This window comes from Erpetoichthys calabaricus, chromosome 14 (assembly GCF_900747795.2).
Source record: "Erpetoichthys calabaricus chromosome 14, fErpCal1.3, whole genome shotgun sequence".
Classification (NCBI taxonomy): domain Eukaryota; kingdom Metazoa; phylum Chordata; class Cladistia; order Polypteriformes; family Polypteridae; genus Erpetoichthys; species Erpetoichthys calabaricus.
The window spans coordinates 16,247,069-16,270,326 of NC_041407.2; the positions used below are offsets into that span (position 1 = coordinate 16,247,069).

At 41.1% G+C, this 23,258-nt stretch overlaps 1 protein-coding gene and 1 long non-coding RNA gene across 3 annotated transcripts in view; one reads left to right on the plus strand and one right to left on the minus strand.

Annotated features, from left to right (window-relative positions):
- Positions 1-20,756, plus strand: part of map2k6 (mitogen-activated protein kinase kinase 6) — a 55,797-nt gene extending 35,041 nt beyond the window's left edge. For both annotated transcript variants that reach the window (XM_028819242.2, XM_051918977.1), the window contains exons 4-12: positions 2,423-2,536; positions 5,097-5,216; positions 5,494-5,610; positions 5,861-5,912; positions 6,672-6,799; positions 6,976-7,053; positions 9,623-9,762; positions 15,595-15,640; positions 20,224-20,756. In XM_028819242.2, coding sequence (XP_028675075.1) covers positions 2,423-2,536; positions 5,097-5,216; positions 5,494-5,610; positions 5,861-5,912; positions 6,672-6,799; positions 6,976-7,053; positions 9,623-9,762; positions 15,595-15,640; positions 20,224-20,301 — 873 coding nt within the window. In that variant the 3' untranslated portion in view covers positions 20,302-20,756. The remainder of the gene's footprint in view (positions 1-2,422; positions 2,537-5,096; positions 5,217-5,493; positions 5,611-5,860; positions 5,913-6,671; positions 6,800-6,975; positions 7,054-9,622; positions 9,763-15,594; positions 15,641-20,223) is intronic.
- A 460-nt stretch (positions 20,757-21,216) lies between these two features.
- LOC127525879 (uncharacterized) lies at positions 21,217-22,645 on the minus strand. The gene is made up of 3 exons (XR_007933465.1): positions 22,580-22,645; positions 21,974-22,040; positions 21,217-21,329 (listed from the first exon to the last, which is right to left on the minus strand). It is a non-coding gene; the product is annotated as an uncharacterized LOC127525879 (long non-coding RNA).
- Positions 22,646-23,258: the final 613 nt, after the last annotated feature.

Here is a 23,258-nt window from a genome sequence, read left to right on the forward strand (position 1 = left end):
GGCACAAAACAAAGAATCAAATAAATCAATTCAGTTAATCAGGTAGTTCAAAAGGATTGCATCAGTAAATTGAAATGCCCATTACTACTTTTTGATCTACTTTTAAGAAGAGGGACATCCTCCAGAACTCCAGTGCTGCCAGTCTACAGTGGCATCTAGTGGTCCTTTGATGAATTTCATTTCTAACCACCTTCTGTCTTTTCTATCTATTATAAAAAGAAATCCTGTCCTGGAAAGGAAAAAGCAAGTCTACGATACGTGATCTTCTCGGGAGACATTTTATAGACCCGCGAGACCAAAGGCACGCCCTACTTACAATCTATCAAATAGGACAATAGGCAGCAAAACATTCAGTCTTGTGAAGGATTTGAGCACACACAGATCCAGGGCTCTCAGCGCATATAAAGCGTATAAGGACAGTACGTTATAAATTAAATGTCGAAATCTAAGCAAAGAAGAAAGCAGTGCGGAGAAAAGAGACTCAAATGCGTTGGACAGAACAAAGAGCAAAAAAGAATAATCGAGGTGCAAAATCAGAAAATAAGGAAAGTAATTATCAGCCCGGAACAAGTGGAATTGAGCCCCTGAAATGAAGGGATTGTGTTCAAAAAATGCTTTAGTTGCCTCACATTTTTATGCAATCGTTTTGTTCACCCCACTGAATTAAAGCTGAAAGTCTGCACTTCAACTGCATCGGAGTTGTTTCATTTAAAATTCATTGTGGTAATGTACAGAACCAAAATTAGAAAAAAGTTGTCTCTGTCCAAATATTTATGGACCTAACTGTGTGTATGTATGTTTTATCAAATTTAGTTTTCTAATTTCTATATTGTTCCCAAAACACAGAACTTGGGAAATAACACACTCACTTAATTAGCCCAGGAGTCCAATTAAAAACAGAAGCTGGTTGGAATAAAAACCTTAAGCCACAGTAGGCCCCCAGGACCAAGGTCGGGGAAACACTGAGCTAGGCGATGTCTAGGGAAAAACGGGGACCCCAGTCGTCTGAGGGTTAAGCTGTTCACGTTATCACCCTTCAGGCAGACAAAACCGTAATATCGGGTCCCAGACCAGCAGGCTCTGAAACAGCTTCTTCCATCAAGCTGTTAGGATGCTGAATTCTGCACAGTGACTGGGACCACCGGGCTTTATCACCCCCTCCATTCAGGCTGCTGTTTCTTCATCTCTTCATTGCATTGTGCCGGTTTGGGTGGAGTGGTGGCTCTGAGGCTAAGGATCTGCGGTTGCTATCCGGAAGGTTGCTGGTTTGAATCCCCCTTAGTGCCAAAAGGGATCCTACCCTGCTGGGCCCTTAATTGCTGCAGGGGTGCTGTGCAATGGCTAACCCTGTGCTCGGACCCCCAGGGGTATGGGAAAATGGACAAATTCCTAATACAAGAAATTGTATAACGTGAAATAAAGAACAAAAAAAACCCAAAACTCTTTTGTGTTATTAGTGTGCATTGTATAGAACAGGGGTGGGCAAAGTCAGTCCTGGAGGGCCACAGTGGCTGCAGGTTTTTGATCCAACCCAGTTGCTTAATTAGAAAACAATGCTTGCCAATAATTAAATTTTATGGTTTGTTAGTGCTTTAACTCTGCCACGTCTGTTCATCCTTTCTTCTTTTTGAAGTCTAAAATGGAGGAGTAATTCTCAGTCCTTCACATTTTTCTCTACAGTTTCCTTCCAAGGCTAGGGATCTGCACTGGCAATCAGAAGGTTGTCGGTTCGAATCCCGTAAAATGCCAAAAGGGACTCTGCTCTGTTGGGCCCTTGATCAAGGCCCTTAACCTGCAATTGAGTAGTGAGAAAAGCGCTATATAAATGCAAAAGAATTATATTAAGTATTTAATTAAACCAAATAGCACAAGATAAATACACACAGGTGTAAATGGTAACAAGCTAAATGGAGAAATACTGCTTTCCTTTGTCATTTGCATCTTATATTGCTAATAAGGAGCCATCAAAAAACAAGAATCCAGCTGTTTAAGGCTAAAATAAGCAATAAAGGTTCAAAATCTTAACAAGCGAGACCACTAAAATGAAGCAGAAGTGTCACTTGAGCAATAAGCGTTCCTTATTAGGCCATTGGGTTGGAAGAAAAACCTGCAGCCACTGCGGCCCTCCAGGAATGACTTTGCCCACAGCTGGTATAGAATAGCATGAATTGTCTAAGCGTCTACATAATCGCACAGTGTACAGTCGATGAATTGATTTTTAAATGTATTTATTATGTACATGCTGTATTACTGCTGGGGACTTTAAGTGATGTTACAATAAAGTAACTTGACTTGGCTAAAGAGTGTATGAGTTTATGAAATGAAAGAATATTTGTGATTTATTAAATATTCAGAGCTGGACCCTGTGCTTCATACTGATTTGTTATTTATTTCAGTTCAAAACCTTTTTTTTTATATATAGAATTTTGAAGTGAAAGCAGATGACCTGGAACAGATCAGTGAGCTGGGCCGAGGGGCCTACGGTGTCGTGGACAAGATGCGGCACATGCCCAGTGGTCTGATAATGGCTGTGAAGGTGAGTGTCCCACTGTGCTGTATTGGCGCGGACTTCCTCCGGTGCCCTTTAACACACCCGCTGTACACCCAGTGCTCTGGGTAACCTGTCTTTTCGAGGGCTCTTATGTCTTTTATGTACTATAATCCACTTAAAAACAAGGATTAATGTCTGTGTCTGTCTGGCTGTTATGTCTCTGTCATTCCAACAGATGGTGCATCACAGACATTTGAAAATGCATTGCATTGCATTTGTCATTCCAACAGATGATGAATCCATGCCAAATGGCAAATAACAGAAACATATGCATTGTGCTTGCTCTTTCAACAGAAAGCACATCACAAACATTTGTATACATTCCATTTATTACAGCAAATGCATGTGATGTGCTTTCTGTTGAAAGAGCAAGCACAATGCATATGTTTCTGTTATTTGCCATTTGGCATGGATTCATCATCTGTTGGAATGACAAATGCAATGCAATGCATTTTCAAATGTCTGTGGTGCACCATCTGTTGCAATGCATTTTATTACTACATGCATTACAAAATCTATTCCTATAGTTGGTGAACTGCAAATGTTCATACTGATGTCTAGGCTGATTATTTAGATTTCAACTTGTCTTAGGCGGTTACAGAGCTAGTTTGTAGTAGTAAAATGCATTGCATCTGTCTTTCTTACAGATGGCACATCACAAACATTAACACTGCTTTTATAAATCTCATACCAAATGGCATTTAATAATAATAATAATAATAATGCATTTTATTTATAGGGGCACTTTACACTAGCAGTAAATCTCAAAGTGCAACATAAAAAGATTAAACAAAGGCAAGGCAAGATAAAAACAGAGATAAAACAACAATAATTGTAGCATTCTTGTTAATATGCTTTCCTAAATAGAAAAGTCTTTAGCTGTTTTTTAAAACAGCCCACAATCTTTTTTTGTTTTTATAATAGAAACATAGGCATTGCATGTTCCATTCCAACAGATGGCGCATCACAAACATTTGTTTGCATTACGTTTACTACTACAAATGCATGTGATGCACCATCTGTTGGATGATAAATTAAATGTATTATATTGCTACATGCATTACAAAATCTATTTCAATAGATGGTGAACTGGGTCAGCATGGTGGCGCAGTGGGTAGCGCTGCTGCCTCACAGTTAGGAGACCTGGGGTCGCTTCCCGGGTCCTACCTGCGTGGAGTTTGCATGTTTTCCCCGTGTCTGCGTGGGTTTCCTCCCACAGTCCAAAGACATGCAGGTTAGGTGCATTGACGATTCTAAATTGTCCCGTGTGTGTGTGTGTTTGGTGTGTAAGTGTGTGTGAGTGTGCCCTGTGGTGGGCTGGTGCCCTGCCCAGGGTTTGTTTCCTGCCTTGCGCCCTGTGTTGGCTGGGAATGGCTCCAGCAGGACCCTATAGGATGGATAGATGGTGAACTGCAAATGTTCATACTGAAGTCTAGGCTGATATTTTGATTTCAGCTTGTCTGTGGTGGTTAGCAGAGCTAGTGTGTAGTAATAAAATGCATTGCATATGTCTTTCCTGCAGATGACACATCACAATCATTAACACTGCTCTTACAAATCTCCTACCAAATGACATTTAACAGAGACATGTGCATTGCATTTGCCATTCCAACAAATGGTGCATCACAAACATTTGTTTGCATTACATTTATTAGATAGATAGATAGATACTTTATTAATCCCAAGGGGAAATTCACATACTCCAGCAGCAGCATACTGATACAAAAAACAATATTAAATTAAAGAGTAATAAAAATGCAGGTAAAAATAGACAATAACTTTGAATAATGTTAATGTTTACCTCACCGGGTGGAATTGAAGAGTCGCATAGTTTGGGGGAGGAATGATCTGTCAGTGGAGCAGGACAGCAATCTGTCACTGAAGCTGCTCCTCTGTCTGGAGATGATCCTGTTTAGTGGATGCGGTGGATTCTCCATAATTGATAGGAGCCTGCTGAGCGCCCGTTGCTCTGCCACAGATGTCAAGCTATCTAGCTCCATGCCAACAATAGAGCCTGCCTTCCTCACCAGTTTGTCCAGGCGTGAGGCGTCCTTCTTCTTTATGCTGCCTCACCAGCACACCTCCGCGTAGATTACTACAAATGTATGTGATGTGCCATCTGTTGGAATGATAAATGCAATGTATTTTATTCCTGCATGCATTACAAAATCTATTCCAGTAGATGGTGAACTGCAAATGTTCATACTGAGGTCTAGACTGATTATTAAGATTTCAACTTGTCTTAGGCATTTAGCAGAGCTAGTTTGTAGTAATAAAATGCATTGCATATGTCTTCACCAACACATCTAGTAATAAAATTCATTGCATCTGTCTTTCCTACAGATGGCACATCACAACTGCTTTTACAAATCTCATACCAAATGACATTTAACAGAGACATAGGCATTGCATTTGCCATTCCAACAGATGGTGCATCACAAACATTTGTTTGCATTACATTACAGTATGCATGAATGATAAATCTCATCACATTTTATCTCGTAAATGGACATGATTAATGTGGAACCTTATTTGCTTTTCCCAGAGGATCAGAGCAACTGTGAACAGCCAGGAGCAGAAGCGGCTTCTGACGGATCTGGACATTTCTATGAGGACAGTGGACTGCTTGTTTACCGTCACTTTCTACGGAGCGCTTTTCAGAGAGGTGAGCTGAGACCCCACTTAATCCAGCTCAGGCTGAGGGTCCTACAGCCTATATGGACAGAATCTGACAAAAGGCAAGACAGAGCCCTGGATGGACCTTCAGCCTGTTGCAGGACCTCCATTCACACCCACCCTTGTATTCTGGTGGGGTCAACTAATGTACTTTGAGATCTGAGTAGTCACTGAGTAGAGAACATTTACATTTAAGGACCAAATTGCTGTTCGAGTCCAGTTTTGAGCAAATGTCCACTTTCTTCTTGTCTTGTTTTTATCTGTAGGGAGATGTTTGGATTTGCATGGAGCTTATGGACACATCGCTGGATAAATTTTATAAGCAAGTGATCGAGAAAGGGATGACGATTCCTGAAGATATTCTTGGAAAAATCACTGTGTCTGTGAGTCTTCTTCATCATCATTATCATCATCATTATTATTAATATAATGGGGGATTTAGGAGCATGTAGTGTTTGGGGAAGCTGGTGTGTGTTCATCATCTTGATAGGCTGCTCATATCTGAAGGAATTCTGGATCAGGATGCCCACCCTTCATGGTGTATGCTCTAATGTGGCAGACCCTTGTCTTGTGACTTTCACGTTTTTATTCTCATGTAATTTGTTGTCCTGACATATTGTGTCTTCATTGTAGATAGTAAAAGCGCTGGAACATCTACACAGCAGACTGCAAGTAATCCACAGAGGTAAGACACTACTGAATAATGTAAAAATAAATACCATAACAGAAGAGATTGTAAAGAGTTTGGCACCTACAAGAGGTGACCCCCCCATCCCATATACTTGATTTAACAAAACAATAAAAAGAAGGATTGTTTAATTGGCATGCAGGACTTTTCAGACGAGAGTCTTCTATCAACTGCCCCCAGAGGGCAGATTAGCCGAGATAGGTCCAGCTGCTGACCGCTGCAGCTCTGAGATTCAGTAGCCAATTGGATTGCAGGTTTTTGTCACTTGGTTTACTTGACTGTCCCCTGACCCTAATGTTATAACCGCAGTGTAACCAGGTGTTATCACTGACGCATAATATAAAGCAACAACCTCCTCAATGGAGTGGAGCTCTGGTGGTCTGCTGGATGAGCCAATTATGAGGGGCAGGCCAAGCATGTCAGAAATCAGAAGTGACACCAGTGGTCTTTCGGCCAGTCGATCTTCCGAGGGAGCAAGAGTAGAGGTAGTTAGATACAGCGCCACCCCGTGGCTCAGAGTCGAATTCCTATTGGATGACTCCTGAAGTTGTCCCCCAAGCGCACGTGTGTGACAATAAAGTGAAGGGGGTGGGAGGATTTTCTGTAAATGACCAGAAATCAATTTTGTGCAATGTTCTCCTCTAACATCACCACTTAAAGCTGAGCTCCGAGTGAAATCGACGAAAATGGCATTAGACACCCTCGTCACCTGCATTAAGCGGGCGTCTCTTTGTCTCGATTGTTTTTGCCATGCAGATGTGAAGCCTTCCAATGTGCTGATTAATACTCTTGGACAAGTCAAGATGTGTGACTTTGGAATCAGCGGCTACCTGGTGGATTCTGTGGCTAAAACCATGGACGCTGGCTGCAAGCCTTACATGGCTGTGAGTACTAAGGGCTGGGGTGAAGGTCATCTCGATGGGGTGGGTGGTAGGCCTTATTGTCTAGAAAAGGACAGTCTCAAAAATCAAGTAATTGATCCGCTTCTCAAAGCAATATTTTGATTGTTATTGGATGACTTTATTTTAATTGTAAATTGTTATTGTTGGTCTTATTGCAGCCTGAGAGGATAAATCCTGAGCTGAACCAAAGAGGCTATAACGTCAAGTCTGACATCTGGAGTCTAGGAATCACCATGGTAAGTGGCAGGTCAGAGGCTGAATTAAAAAGACATCAGAACATAACAACTTTATTAGGCTGTGTTCTATTTTATTTGAATATAGAGGCCATTTTGTGATCTTCTGGGAGCGGAGCAGTTTTGCTCCCGTCGCCTGGGCAGCTTTTCCTGTTGTTAGGGGCGTGTCTCCCAAGGTCGTGACCCACAGGTTATTGCAGCGACTGGTCACCCATTTCACAGTGTTGTTATCCCAGCTGTTAAAAGCCAAGCCCTAGAGAAAGCCTTGCTTTTGTATCGATCGTCACGTCTCAACCAGGCTGGGGTTCAAATTCATGTTCTATGTCTCTTTTGTTCATTCTTGGTACTTTGATTTATGTTTGTTTATGTGCATTATTCTTTAATTTTGGTTTTGCCTATCTTTTTAAACTGCCTTTGTTATGTTCCATGTGTTTTGTGGGTGGTCCTCCAAGTAGTGGGACCTACAAAAGCAAAGTATAATCAACATAAATCAAAGGACCAAACACAAACTAAAGAAACTTAAAGCATGAATTTGAGCCACCGCCTGGGGAGGGATCCTGGCTAAGACATAAGTTACTGCAAATGATCTGCCATGTTATACGCCATCTGTTAGAATGACAAAGGCAGTGAATTTTGTGACTAAACAAATTATGTAATGTGCCATTTGTTGGAATGACAAATGCAATGCATATGTCTTTTATATGCCATTTGGAATGTGATTCATAAAAGCAGTGTTAATGTTTGTGATGCGGCATCTGTTGAAATAACAAATGCAATGCATGTGTCTCTGTTATGTGCCATTTGGAATCGGATACATAAATGCAGTGGTAATGTTTGTGATATGCCATGTGTTGGAATGACAAATGCAATGCATATGTCTCTGTCATATGCCATTTGGTATGATATTTCTAAAAGCAATATTAAAATTTGTGATGCGCCATCTGTTGGAATTACAAATTTAATACATATATTTTAGTTGTCTGCCTTTTGTTATGGGATGCATAAGAGCTATGTCATTGTTTGTGATGAGCCATCTGTTGGAATCACGAATGCAATGCATATGTCTTTGTTATATGATATTTGGTATGGGATTTGTTAAAGCATTGTTAATGTTTCTGATGCATCATCTGTTGGAATGACAAGCGCAATGCATTTTGTTGTTAGAAATGCTTATGATGCACCATCTGTTGGAATGGAAAATGCAATACATATGTCTCTGTTACATGCCATTTTGTGTGGGGTTTTTTAAAGCAGTGTTGATGTTTGTGATGCCCCATCTGTTGCAATGAGAAGTGCAATGCGATTTGTTACTACAAATGCTTGTGATGTGCTGTCTGTTGGAATGCCAAATCTAATGCATATGTCTCTCTCATATGTCATTTGATATAGGATTCGCAAAAGCATTATTAATATTTGTGATGTGCCATCTGTTGGAATGTCAAATGTAATGCATATGTCTCTGTCATATGTCATTTGGTATGGTGTTTCTAAAAGCAATATTAAAATTTGTGATGCACCATCTGTTGGAATTTCAAATTTAATACATATATTTTAGTTATCTGCCTTTTGGTATGGGATGTATAAGAGCTATGTCATTGTTTGTGATGTGCCATCTGTTGGAATCACAAATGCAATGCATATGTCTTTTTTTATATGATATTTGGTATGGGATTCGTTAAAGCACTGTTGATGCTTCTGATGCACCATCTGTTGGAATAACAAGTGCAATGCATTTTATTGCTACAAATGCTTTTGATGCGCCATCTGTTGGAGTGAAAGACACATAGCAAGTGGATGGACACACACACACAGGGACACTTCTCCTTTTATTAAGGTGGATTAAAGCAGTGTCTCACAGCATTGCGCTTCCCAGCACAGTCCTTTCCAGGTCATTGCAGTCAGTCAGACCACAAACCTGTAACCGAGGCAGATTGCAGTTTGTTGTTAATATAGTCCCTGCAGTCCTAAAATGATGATTGTCCATTCCATAACGGAATGGCAGTAACAATTGTTTGACTGTTTGTGGGTGGTTACTCTAACCTGCAAATGGGTATTTTAATCCCCATGGAGGCTCAAAGGCATTGCTAATTTGTAAATGGGTCTCACTTCTTGTTTTGGCTTTAGCTGGAAGCAATCGACATCATGGGGATGGAAATCATCTCACAAAAGAGCAGAGCATAGGCCGTCAGCAAGGTTAGCAGCTCCCCCTGGGGCTTGCAGTTCTAACAGATAAGGCATGGCAGACCACCATTTAATTTGTTGTCTTTGGATGCCTCCTAGCGGCCAACGTTTCATTAGCTCATCAAAGATACACACAAGTGGCTGACACAGAGCAGTTGGCCATTGGTGGTCACCTTCTGATGAAACGACTGTAAACAAAGTGTGTTCCTTGTGACCCGATCCCAGCTGCCTTGATTTTGTTCTGATCCACTCTTTAAGGCCTATGGACGGCCGTCTTGTTTATTAGCGAGCGGATCATCTGAAATGCAGCAAACGTTCCCACTTCAGTGCTGAAGGGGCTACCAGCTCATCTTCTTTGTTTTTTTTTTCTTCTCCCCCCCATGGTCTACAGATCGAGCTGGCCATCCTGCGCTTCCCTTATGATTCCTGGGGCACACCATTCCAGCAGCTGAAGCAGGTTGTGGAGGAGCCTTCACCTCAGCTCCCTGCGGACCGATTCTCCCGAGAGTTTGTTGACTTCACTTCCCAGTGGTGAGTTACGTTGTCCCTTGTCCCGAAATGTGTTTTGGTATTAGTTCAGGGAGGGGCTGAAGATTTTTGAAAGGGAGCTTAGAACTTTGGCCAAGGCTTATGAAGATTATGTTTAAGGTGCCAATCATAAAATTAGCTCAATGGACAAACAAATGAATAAAAAAAATTGTTTTGTGGGCGCAGCAGCAAATCCACCAACACTAGAGGGCGCTGTTAGCTAAGAAATGCCAACATGGCCAGGTTACCGGCACTTTTAGAAAACCCTGGACGTCAGTTTAGTTAATGTGACAACAATAAGGATGTTTTGAAAGAGTCAGAGAGCAAATGTGAAAGTGACTTGAAGTAAAACATGTAGGCTTATAAAGCTGGGAAGGACCCCCGGGAAAGGGGCACACTGCCACGGTGAAACCTTATCTGTCCTTGACAGTGTCTTTATGTGACATTTGCTGTTCCTTCTTTGGCCCAAGTTGTGTTATCAGTAGCGCACAAAAGAAATGTGGAGCAAAGAGTTGGAGCTGAGGGGGCCGTTGTAATGTCAGAACAGTTAAAGTTGGGCAAAGAAAACTACAGGCAGCAATGAAGCTCTCACAAAATGTCTGTCTGCAGTGTCTTGGAAAAGAATTCACCCCTTTGGTAGTTGGCACTTTTTATTGTCACGCAACACTGAATCACAGGGGACTGCATTGGCCTTTTGACACTCATTAGCAAACGTTTTAATATCAAAATGAAAAGGGACCCCTGCAAAATAATTAGAAATATAAAACACAAAATAATTATCTCATACGTATTCACCCTGTCAAGTCAGCATTTCGTAGATGGCAGCCATGACAGCTTTGCGTCTAATATGTCAGTCGGTCATTTTCTAACCCACTATATCTTAACACAGGGTCATGGGGGTCTGCTGGAGCCAATCCCAGCCAGCACAGGGTGCAAGGCAGGAACAAATCCCGGGCAGGGTGCCAACCTACTGCAGGGCACACACACACACACACACACACGCACACGCACACGCACACGCACACGCACACACACACACACCAAGCACACATGTAGCCCACTGGTGTTAGAATTCTCAGAATTCATTCATTGGATGACTTCCACCTGTCTGGGGTTTGACTGGATTGTCAGTCTATGTGTCCCCAAATGAGGACAGGCTAACTTATGGGGAGTCATTATGGTGGGCTAAGCTACACAATGAAGACACAAGAACACTTGGGTCAGAGACATGAAAATACCCAAGTCACTGAATATCCTTGGAGTTAAATCAATCATGGAGACATGGAAAGAGTGTGGCAGAGCTGGAAATCTGCTAGAACAGCCCATCCATTAAAAGTGAGCGATCATGCAAGAAGACGAGTGAGGGAGGCCCCCAAAAGACCTGTGTGAACTCTGAAGGGGTTACACTGTGGAGACTGGGCAGGCAACAACTGTGCCCAGTCAGAGCGTTATGGGAGAGGGGCAAAGAGAGCAAAACGCACAAGACATCTCAGCAGAGGGCACAAGAGACATTCTAAAGGTAGCTGGAGGACGCGTCTAAGGTCTCATGAGACCACCATTGAGCTTTATGGCCATCGGACTAAAAGCCATGTTTGAACACCACGCAACTTTCAAAAACACGCCATCCCCACATGAAACACGATGGTGGCAACATCAAGCTGTGGCTGTGATTCTGTGCAGCAGGCCCTGGAAGGCATCAGAGGGGAAAACGAACGCAACAAAACATGGGGACATCTTGGAAGAAAACTCTGCAAGAAACCAAGGCATTGGGAGACGACAACGACTGCAAGCATGAAACCAAAGCTACATAGGAATGGCTTCAAAATAACAAAGTGAATGTCCTGAAGTGGCCGAGTCAGAGTCCGAGTCCAACTGAGAATTGGTAGCTGGACGGGAAGAAGGCCGATCACCCAGCATCACCATGTCACCTGACTGAGCTGGAGCAGTGGTGCAAAGAAGAATCTGGAAAATGTGCAAAGGTGACAGAGAAAGACCGGAGCACAGGGAGAGAGAGAGAGAGCACTATCTGTCTGTAATCCTGCCAACTACGCTTATCTATCCATCTATCTATCTATAGGTCTGAAATCCTGCCAACTACGCTTATCTATCTTTCTGTAAGTAATCCTGCCAACTACGCTTATCTATCTATCTATCTATCTATCTATCTATCTATCTATCTATCTATCTATCTATCTATCTATCTATCTATCTATCTATCTATCTGTAATCCTGCCAACTATGCTTATCTATCTATCTATCTATCTATCTATCTATCTATCTATCTATCTATCTATCTATCTATCTATCTATCTATCTATCTATCTATCTATCTATCTATGTAATCATGCCTACTACGCTAACTTCTTATCTATCTATCTATCTATCTATCTATCTATCTATCTATCTATCTATCTATCTATCTATCTATCTATCTATCTATCTATCTATCTATCTATCTATCTATCTATCTATCTATCTATCTATCTATGTGTAATCCTGCCAACTATGCTTATCTATCTATCTATCTATCTATCTATCTATCTATCTATCTATCTATCTATCTATCTATCTATCTATCTATCTATCTATCTATCTATCTATCTATCTATCTATCTATGTGTAATCCTGCCAACTACACTTATCTATCTGTCTGTCTGTCTGTAATCCTGCCAACTATGCTTATCTATCTATCTATCTATCTATCTATCTATCTATCTATCTATCTATCTATCTATCTATCTATCTATCTATCTATCTATCTATCTATCTATCTATCTATCTGTAATCCTGCCAACTATGCTTATCTATCTATCTATCTATCTATCTATCTATCTATCTATCTATCTATCTATCTATCTATCTATCTATCTATCTATCTATCTATCTATCTATCTATCTATCTATCTATCTATCTATCTATCTATCTATCTATCTGTAATCCTGCCAACTATGCTTATCTATCTATCTATCTATCTATCTATCTATCTATCTATCTATCTATCTATCTATCTATCTATCTATCTATCTATCTATCTATCTATCTATCTATCTATCTATCTATCTATCTATCTATGTGTAATCCTGCCAACTACACTTATCTATCTGTCTGTCTGTCTGTAATCCTGCCAACTATGCTTATCTATCTATCTATCTATCTATCTATCTATCTATCTATCTATCTATCTATCTATCTATCTATCTATCTATCTATCTATCTATCTATCTATCTATCTATCTATCTATCTATCTAGGATTACATTTTCTGTCTGTTTGCTGTTTGCCACAGTACTTTTGTTTTTTGCCTTTGTTCTTCTTTATCTGTTCATTAATTTATCTCCAATTTTTTTTAGCCCAGGTTTACTTTTTGCTATTCTTCTAAGATATTTATTTATTCATTTAATTTAATTTTTTTTTCTAGCATAGCACTCTTTACCAAGTGCAGTCACAGAGTGCTTGTAGAAGTTTACAGCTCCAGAAACAATCATAATTAAACCATTTATTAATTTACATCTTTACATTTATGAGAACCCCCGCCAGATATCTCTTTGGTGGTCTGAGGAAACTGAGCACACATTTGTTCCGAGATGCCACAAGTATTTTACATTCAAAGATATCACCCCCCCCCCCCCCACTATTCTAATTTAAATTATTCCAAAAAAAGTATAAGATGTGCAGTTTGTTTTAATTCTAGGCAACATGTGAGCAAAACTGCTCAAGGAATGAATCAGTCTTCCTTCCAGTTTTCTGCAACTGTAATTCAAAATCAAGTTAATTGTCTTGCAGCAAAATTTTATACAGCACTTTACTTTATTCTATACTAGCCGTCTCCTGCGGCTCCGCCCTCATAGAAGTGAAACAGGACAATGTGGAGGGTTCCACCCGGCTCCCCACTCCTGACGTCACGCATCCCCCTCCCCTCGGCCCACACCCTTTGTCTCGGATTAGTGCGAATATATCACTCCTGCATGTGAACCATGATACATAGCGCAATGAGAGGAGTCGCAAAATCAGCCGGAATGTTCAAGCAAATTATAGAAAAAAACCCGATCTAAGTCCGTTAAGTAGTTCTCTCGGGAAAAGCGGACCGACAGACAGACAGACAGACATTGGATTTTATATATAGATATAGATAGATATAGATATATAGAGATATATAGAGAGAGTATGAGAAAAACATGAAGTTGTAGACCATGATAAAGCCAGTATATGGGTAACCAATCAGTGAGGCCTTTATAGCACATTGTAGAATTAACTCTGTTCCAAAAATGGAACAAGATAGATAGATAGATAGGTACTTTATTAATCCCAAGGGGAATAAAACAATAAAACCAAGTAGAATCTCTTTACAAGACGATCACCGGCAGGGGGCGCCATTTCCCCAGTGGATGTCACTTGCTGTTTGGGTGACTTGAAAGTCGAGCCGTGTCAGCTGTCACCTCCTTCTATGATATTCAAGTCATCCTACCGTTTCACTTGTTTTCATTTTTTCAACTTATACACATAAGATTACACTTCCTTTTCTTATATGCAGTAGGCAATTACTTTAAGTTGAAACATGAATATATTTATTGTTATTTATACAGAATGTAATGTTATATATATTATTATTATTCTATATATATTTTATGTATTTATCAGAAAATGAAACCGTGTCTTTCAAGTGGGCAGCATATACATCCTTGTACAAATTAATCGAAACAAACTCCGTAAACAACTCACATCAGTACGTGGTACGACCCCCTCGACCCTTCAGTAGCATCTGGATGCGATTTGGCTTGGAATCCACCAACTTTAAGGAGGCTTGCAGGACTTTATGGTCTTGAATTACGGCTTGAATTGTCTTCTCCACGGTTGTGCAGTCCATTCATTCCATGAAGTTGTAGCTTACAGGCGGACCACAAGAGTTTCAAGTAGGTTCAGATTAAGAGATCTTCCAGGCCACTCCTGGATGTTCCTTTGATTGTCATTGAAAAATGTCTTCACTTGTTTTCGAATGTGTTCAAATGTTGAAAAACTCCAGATCACATGAAACTCCCACCAAAGAAGTTTTTGGGTTGTTTCAGCTATTATGACATTGGTTGCTTGCACCCAGCTGAGGTCATGATGTACCCACCACAATATATTCTCTGCGGAAAAAAATGTTCCAGATACTGAAAAAGTTATTTTCCCAATGGATCTGGTGTTCTTCATCAAGGTCTGGTCCCCGTGTCACACGTTGAAACAAGTGAAGAAATTTTTAGATGAGAACCAAAGTGGCCTGGTAGATCTCCTTATCTGAAGCCAGTTGAAAATCTGCTTATAAGCAGCGACTTCATGGAATGAATGGGACTGCACAGCCATGGAGAAGATGATTCAGGCCCCAATTCAAGCTTGGGACGGAGACCCCAGAATCATCCAAGATTGCTCAAAACCGGATGGATTGCATGCAAAATCGCATCCAGATGCTTCTCAAGAGTCGAGGAGGTCATATCACATACTGAGGTGAGTATATGAGTATTTTTCACAATAAATTGAGCCAAACTGATTTTTATTGTTTACGGAATTTGTTTCAATACGTTGGCACAAGGGCATCTTTTCTTCAAATATTATTTTACATCAGAGGACACGCACAAGAGCAGACTGAGATTCAGAAGCGTTGTGCTCGTCTCTGATAAGACGCCAGCCTGTGGTGCAGGAGCTGAGTGCCAGGGGCAGTGCCAGACAGGAGACGGCCGGCCATATGCGGCTGCTTCTGCCCTGGTAGACAGGACTGACTGAGTGTTGGCTTTGAGACGCCCGTGCTTCATGTTGATCTGAACGTTCATTTGGTTGATGCACTAACTTGTGTTCCCGTAGTTTAAAGAAGAATTCCATGGAGAGGCCCACCTATCCTGAACTTATGGTAAGTGCCTTGTCTTATTGTTGGGTTTAAGATTGTAAATATGTGCCAGGAAGTGGCCGACATAATAAAATACCCTGCAAGAAAATCCATGTTTTATGAGCACTAAAGTAAATGTGACCAATAATTAACAGCAGGATACAAGTGATCCCTAGTCTCGCAAATGAACGAGTCACAGGAATTTCAGAAGTTGCTAATTGAGTGACCATTGGCCCGTGACCATCTCAGCTCAGCTCCGTTCAGAATTCTAACTCAGCGCGGACAGCTTGACGCTTTGTTTAAAATCTGCTCACCACTAATCCCTTCGTTTTCAGAAGAAGCACTTCTAGTCGTGGCCAAACGTTTTGAGGATGACCCAAGTGTTTGTTTTCACAAAGTCTGCTGCTTCAGTGTTTTGAGATCTTTCTGTCAGATGTTTCTATGGTAGGCTGAAGTAGAATTAGAAGCATTTTATAAGTTTCAAAGGCTTTTATTGACAATTACATGAAGTTTATGCAACGAGTCGATATTTGCAGTGTTGGCCCTTCGTTTTATTGACCCTGGCATGCTGTCAATCAACTCCTGGGCCATATCCTGATTGATGGAAGCTGCCCATTCTTGCATAATCAGAATTGGTGGGTTTTTGTTTGTCCACCCGCCTCTTGAGGATTGACCACAAGTTCTCAATGAGGAGCTTCCTGGCCTTGGACCCCAAATTTTCGATGTTTTGTTCCCCGTGCCACTTAGTTATCACTTTTTCCTTAACTCCCGGTGCTCCGTCATGTTGGTCACCAAACTGTTCTTGGATGGTTGGGAGAAGTTGCTCTCGGAGGTCCCATTCTTTGTTCATGGCTGTGTTCTTAGACCAAATTGTGAGTGTGCCCACTGCCTTGACTGACATGAGTGGTCTCAGGATGCTTTACTGTTGGTGTGACACAGGACCGATGGTAGCGCCACTCACCTTTTCTATTTTCCGGATGCCCCAAACAATCAGAAAGGGGATTTATCAGAGAAGATGACTTGACCCCAGCAGTCCAATCCCAGAATATCAGTCAGTCCCAGATGTTTTTCGTGGTTTCTTTGCTGCCCTTCTTGACACCCACCAGGCTGTCCTCCAAAAGTCTTCACCTCCCTCAATGTGTGTGCAGATGTCCTCCCACCTGCCTGCTGCCATTCCTGAGCAAGTTCTGCCCTGGTGGTGCCCGCAGCTGAATCAACTTTAGGAGGCGGTCCTGGCGCTTGCCGGACTTTCTTAGGGCACCCTGAAGCCTTCTTCACCTCTCCATTCTGACTCAATCAGTGTGACAGAGTGATCTCCAGCCTTGTCCTCATCGACACTCTCGTCTGTGTGAACGAGAGGATCACTGAAATGACGTCAGCAGGTCCTTTTGTGGCAGGGCTGACATGCAGTGGATTTTTGGGATGAAGTTCATTTTCATGGCAAAGAGGGACTTGGCAATTAATTGCAATTCATCTGATCCCTCTTCAGAACATTCTGGAGTAGATGCAAATTGCCATCATAAAAACGGAGGCAGCAAACTTTGTGAAAATTTAATATTTGTGTCATTCTCAAAACTTTTGGCCATGACTGTGCAAACTGTGATGCCACTGTGGAGCCCAGGGACACGCAGTGCCACCCTTACCCGACACCGGCTCTTACCACACAACACTCGTTTTATTAATCTTCCTCTTGGGAATCAGTCCACTCCGTTCCCAGTCTTACAGCACATTTCTGTTATACAGTACCAAACACAACAAGGTCATCTTCTTCTTCTTCTTCTTCTTCTTCATCATCTTCTTCTTTTTCTTTCTGCCTCTATTTCCTCTTTGGTAAGCTGTGTCATCTTCTTCTTCCTCCCGACTCTCTCCCCAGATTAGCAGTGGCTAGCGCCCTTTAAACAGGTCCTGGAAGTGTCCCAGTATTACCTGGGATCATTCTCAGGTGTGATGGAAATCCTTCGCCAGGCTCTTCAACTCCCCCTGGTGGCCCCCATGGGAACCAACAGGACTGCATGAAAGTCTCAATCCCAGTCTGTGCTGGAGGAACCCGTGGTGACACAGCTGCCCTCCAATATCCCAGGGGTGGTAACGCCTCACAAGGTGCTCTCCCTCCTGGTCCTTCCATCCTGCTGGCATCCCGGCCATAACACTTGGTTGGCTTCAGTTATGGATGCTATCTTTGTAAATAGGATTTCTATTAGGGTTTATATTTAGTTAGTTCAAGGAATTTTTTAATTCTCAAGTATCTTATTTGATCTCAGCTAACATTTAGTAATTAAAGTATGTAGAGAAGCAGGCCGTCTCATCTCATCTCTTTGTGAATCGTTGTGAATTTCCCCTTGGGATTAATAAAGTATCTATCTATCTATCTATCTATCTATCTATCTATCTATCTATCTATCTATCTATCTATCTATCTATCTATCTATCTATCTATCTATCTATCTATCTATCTATCTCTTCATTGCCACTTCACTCCCGCATGGCTCATCTGGACCTGCTGCAGTTCTAAACTCTGACCACCAGGTGGCAGGTGAGCCCAAGTAATGACCACTGTCAGCTGATCCCGCGCTCTGTTTCTTAAAGTCTTTGAAATCGTGCTTTACGGTCCACAGTTAAGTTCAAGTTCAAATGTATTGTTATCTGAAGGTGGCACGTACAATGAATTTCTTCTTGGGGGATTTTTGCTTTTTCTAAGGTTGTTGTGTTCATAAGAATTACTTCTAAACGTTTTGAAATCACTTCAATTTTTTGGTCTGGTGCCTCCTGACTCAGTCATTTGAGAAAATCCCCCATATGTGATATACCATTTGACACATCTTCATGTCTAGTTATGTAAAATTGGGGGTCCCTCACTATTTTTGACCCTCCAGACCTGAAAAACACTTATTTTGTAGGCCGTGTTTGAATTGTGAAGGAAAGGACCCCCTTATGATTAAGAGTAAACCCACAGGTGTCTTCAGCAAAAATGATCAGAATGACTTGAAGCTGCGCATAGCCCATCAGCCGACCACCTAATGGGATACGCGGGGGTCAAAGCTACTCCTTTACACAAAACCTCCAAAACAAATGGAGATCAGTAGTGGAGAGTCTTGCGCTAATTTGTGGTTGCTGATCACGAACATGATAATATCTTTGATATTTAATTCTTTACTGGTGGTCCTAAGCTCTTGAAGAGCCCCTCCAAGAAGGTTACAAATGACAAATTCCAAACATAAGCATGTGGGGTATCGTTTTAGACTATTTTAAGGTCAGCAATTTGAATACGATGCTCTTTTTGACTTTTGATCCTTTATTAGGGGTCTATAACCCTGTGTGGACCTCCATCAGAGGGTGACAAATGACTAGTTTCAATTATATTTGAGAATATTTGAACTTTCACACTGAAGCACATTTTAATATTTGAGTATTCTTGTTCATTTTGTACTTGTAAAACATTGAAGTTAATTAATACATTTCTTATGAAAATCCTGAATTAGAGTATCTTACGCTAATTTAGACTTTGTGTTACCTGTAAATGGTACAATTAAATTGTTATAGGGTGTCTTTTGTTGTTTTAATATTTCTTGCTTTGTTTGTTACAAAATCATCATCATCATAGTAAATGAAGTAAATGATAATAAAAGTAATATTTTTATTTCCAAGTATTATCTGGGATAGTCCCAATGCTACCGTGTATGTTGGGCGAAGGCCAAGACATGGGGCGGATTTCCAGCATGTGGGGGGTACATTTGTGATTGCGTTTGTGTTAAGGAATTCCCTCACTATGCAATATGTATATAAAATGGCTGCTCTCTGTAGTTTTCTATCTGTGCATTGGTTTCTGTGTAATGTCTGTAGGCTTTTGTGGAATGACACCAACGGGCACCATGATCACCTTGTCCGCTCCCCACTGGTGTCTTCTTCTGTCAGTTCTGGATTTTCATTTTGTGTGTGTATTGTGTAAGTTGTGTGTGTGTTTAGTATGGCAATGTCAATAGCTCATTTCGTTTGATTTTTGTCTGTCTACCAGTGTCATGTCTGGTCTGTTCTGGTGGTCTCTTCTGTCTGTCCCAGTCTAGTTTATGTGTGTGCCGTGGTGAGGCTGGCTGAACTTCTAATATGGCTGCTGTGTGTGTTGTAGCGCCAGTTCTCAATGTCTAACGTTTGTCTGTCTGTGTCAGTAGTTTACAGCTGATGGGAGCCGTTGGGTTGTTTCTTGTACTGCTTGTAATGTCAGCGTCCTTAAGAAAAATTTCTGTTTGTTTATAACTTGATCTTGTATGGCTGGCATAACAACAGATCACCACAGCTTAGCCAGCTATATGACGCAGTCTTAAACGCACAAGAACGTCATGAGGTGGTGTGCCATGCCATCTTATCAGGGTCCACATTGGTGTTATAAGTTGTCCTCTCTGATGTTCTGTGTCGTATGGAGGTTGAAGTGTTGTGCCGTTTGTGTTTAATATCTCTGTCTGAGCGCAATCCAGGAACGGCATCTTATAATTGTTCTAGAATTGTCTTCATTGCGTTTCATTCATTAGTAAGATGAGGCAAACTGTTCTGATGAAATCGCTAATGGGCTTCTCTTTTTTTTTTTTTTTTTTTTTACTTTTTTGATTTTGCAGCAACATCAGTTTTTCACCCTTCATGATTCCAAAGAGACCGATGTGGCCAGTTTTGTAAAAATTATCTTGGGGGAATGAATTCCCGCGGACCAGTCCAACGAGTCGAGCTTGTACTGCTGCACAAACGCACCAACTGCAATCTGGAAAGTCTGAGAGGACAAAAACAGCAAGAAAACACACACACAAGATAAAAATGAAAGAAGTGTGATCCCGCAAAATTCATGTTAACGTGCCGTAAGGGTTATGGGTGAGGGAGGGCGGTGACGACGGAGGAAGGGGTGACCGCCACACTTAGACATCCGCAAACTGAGAACTCGCAAATCAGAAACCTGCTCGTCCGTTCAAGGCCCCCCCCGTACAGCCGCCAGGGTGCTGCAGAGTGAGTTATGAAGTTTTGTGTAGACACTTGGTTTTTCTTTTCTTTTTGTTTTTTTTTTATTTTTATTTATAGTGAATGCTTAAATTAATAATGTTTAAAAAAATAATAATAATTTTGTGTGATTTCCAAAAATAAATATTTTAATAAAATACTATAGATGGGTAAATTGCAGACTTTATTTAGAGCACAAGGATTATGGAATGGGTCTTAAAAATGATTTAGAAAATAGTTGAAATATTTAGCAATGTTTTAATTGTTTTTAAAGTGTGTAATTATCTATACAATATGAATCTGTGTGTGTGTGGGTGTGTGTATGTGCATGTGTGTGTATACATACATATATATATATAAAACATGTATTACATAAACACACACACATAAAGTGAGAGATATTTATTTGTGTCTGTATGTGTGTGTGTGTTTATTTTTATTTATATATATATATATGTATATGTATGTATGTATAATGTGCACACATACAAATACAGTATATAATTATAGTATGTGTATGTACAGTAAGTGTGTATATATATATGCACACATTAATTTAAAGTTAGAAATTACCTGGTAGACATCAAAGGGCTAAATTACAGATTACTTGATTAATTTCTCCTCTTGTGCACATCAATATGAACAAAACAAACGAGCAGAAAAATGCCATCAGCAGATGGTCTTCTTGACCTTCTCAATTCTGAATGATGCCCACAGACTTGGTGATCTTCTCAACCTTCTTCAGTCAGAACTGTGCCCATAGATTCAAAGGTCTTCTTGACCTTTTCCAGTCTGAATGGTGCCTAAAAACTTGGTGGTCTTCTTGACTTTGTCTTATATGAGTGATGGCCATAAACTCAATGGTCTTCTTGTCCTTCTCCAGTCAGAACTGTGCCCATAGACTCTGTGGTGTTTTCGACTTTGTCCTGTATGAATGATGCCCACAGACTCAATGGTCTTCTTGACATTTTCCAGTCTGAATGGTGCCTACAGACTTGCTGGTCTTCTTGACTTTGTCTTGTATGAATGATGCCCATAGACTCAATGGTCTTCTTGACCATGTCCAGTCAGAACTGTGCCCATAGACTTAATGGTCTTCTTGTCCTTCTCCAGTCTGAATGGTGCCTACAGACTTGGATGTATTCTTGACTTTGTCTTGTATGAATGATGGCCATAAACTCAATGGTCTTCTTGTCCTTCTCCAGTCAGAACTGTGCCCATAGACTCTGTGGTGTTTTCGACTTTGTCCTGTATGAATGATGCCAACAGACTCAATGGTCTTCTTGACCTTTTCCAGTCTGAATGGTGCCTACAGACTTGGTGGTCTTCTTGACTTTGTCTTGTATGAATGATGCCCATAGACTCAATGGTCTTCTTGACCTTGTCCAGTCAGAACTGTGCCCATAGACTTAATGGTCTTCTTGACCTTCTCCAGTCTGAATGGTGCCTACAGACTTGGATGTCTTCTTGACTTTGTCTTGTATGAATGATGCCCACAGACTCAATGGTCTTCTCAACCTTCTCCGGTCAGAATTGTGTCCATAGACTCAATGGTCTTCTCTAGTGTGAATGATGCCCGCAATCTCAATGGTCTTCTTAACCTTCTGCTGTCTGAATGGTGTCTGGAGTCTCAATGATCTTCTGGACCTCCTCCTGTAGAAATGGTGCCTGCAGTCTCAATGGTCTTCACGACCTTCTGTAGTCTGAATGGCATCTCCAGTCTCAATGGTCCTCTCGACCTTCTCTAGACTGAATAGTGCCAGCAGACTCTTTTGTCTTCTCTACCTTCTTCAGTCTAAATGATGCCCACAGGCTGAATGGTTTTCTTGACCTTCTCTGGAGTAATTGGTGTCTTCATTCTCAATAGTCTTCTCAACCTTCTCTAGTCTACAGGTTCCCACAGACTCGATGGTCTTTTCTTCATCCTTCAGTGTGAATGGTGCCCACAGACTCAATGGTCTTCTCAACTTCCAGTCTTAACGGTACTATCAGACTCATTTGTCTTTTTGACCTTCTTCTGTCAGAACTGTGGCCATAGACTAAATAGTCTTCACGACCATCTCCAGTCTGAATGATGCCTGCAGACTCAATGGTCTTCTCGACCATCTCCAGTGTGAACAACATCTGCAGAATCGGTGGTCTTCTCCATTTCCTCTAGTCAGAACAGTGCCCATATACTCAATGTTCTTCTCGAACTTCATCAACAAGTCCACAGCTAGTCATCCAACTAACACAGAGTGAGTTGTACTTATATGAGGGATAACACTGCTACTACAAGAAGACATGGGTGTGGTCAGCAGCAGGTCAGTGACTTGCAGTATGTGGTGGGCTATTCCTTTCAATCCTAGCTAGACTTGTCTATGAGTTTTCCGTGTGTGCTAGAATAAAGGGCCATGCCTACTTAGTAGCAGGAGATAATCTCATGGCCACAGAGATGGGTGGTGAAATGAGTGCATTGCTTAATGGTGTGCACATTAGAACAAATGCAATCCTTAGCACTTGTACAAAATGCACATGGCTGCCCATTAACTGAAATTGTCCAGAGCCTTCACCTTCCATATTTTCCAGGTACTTTGACCCAGTCATTCTTCCCTAGAAGCTGAAACACTGTCTGTGACATTGCAGTGGTTAGGCTAAATGCTAAGGTTATACTGAGTGACAGAAG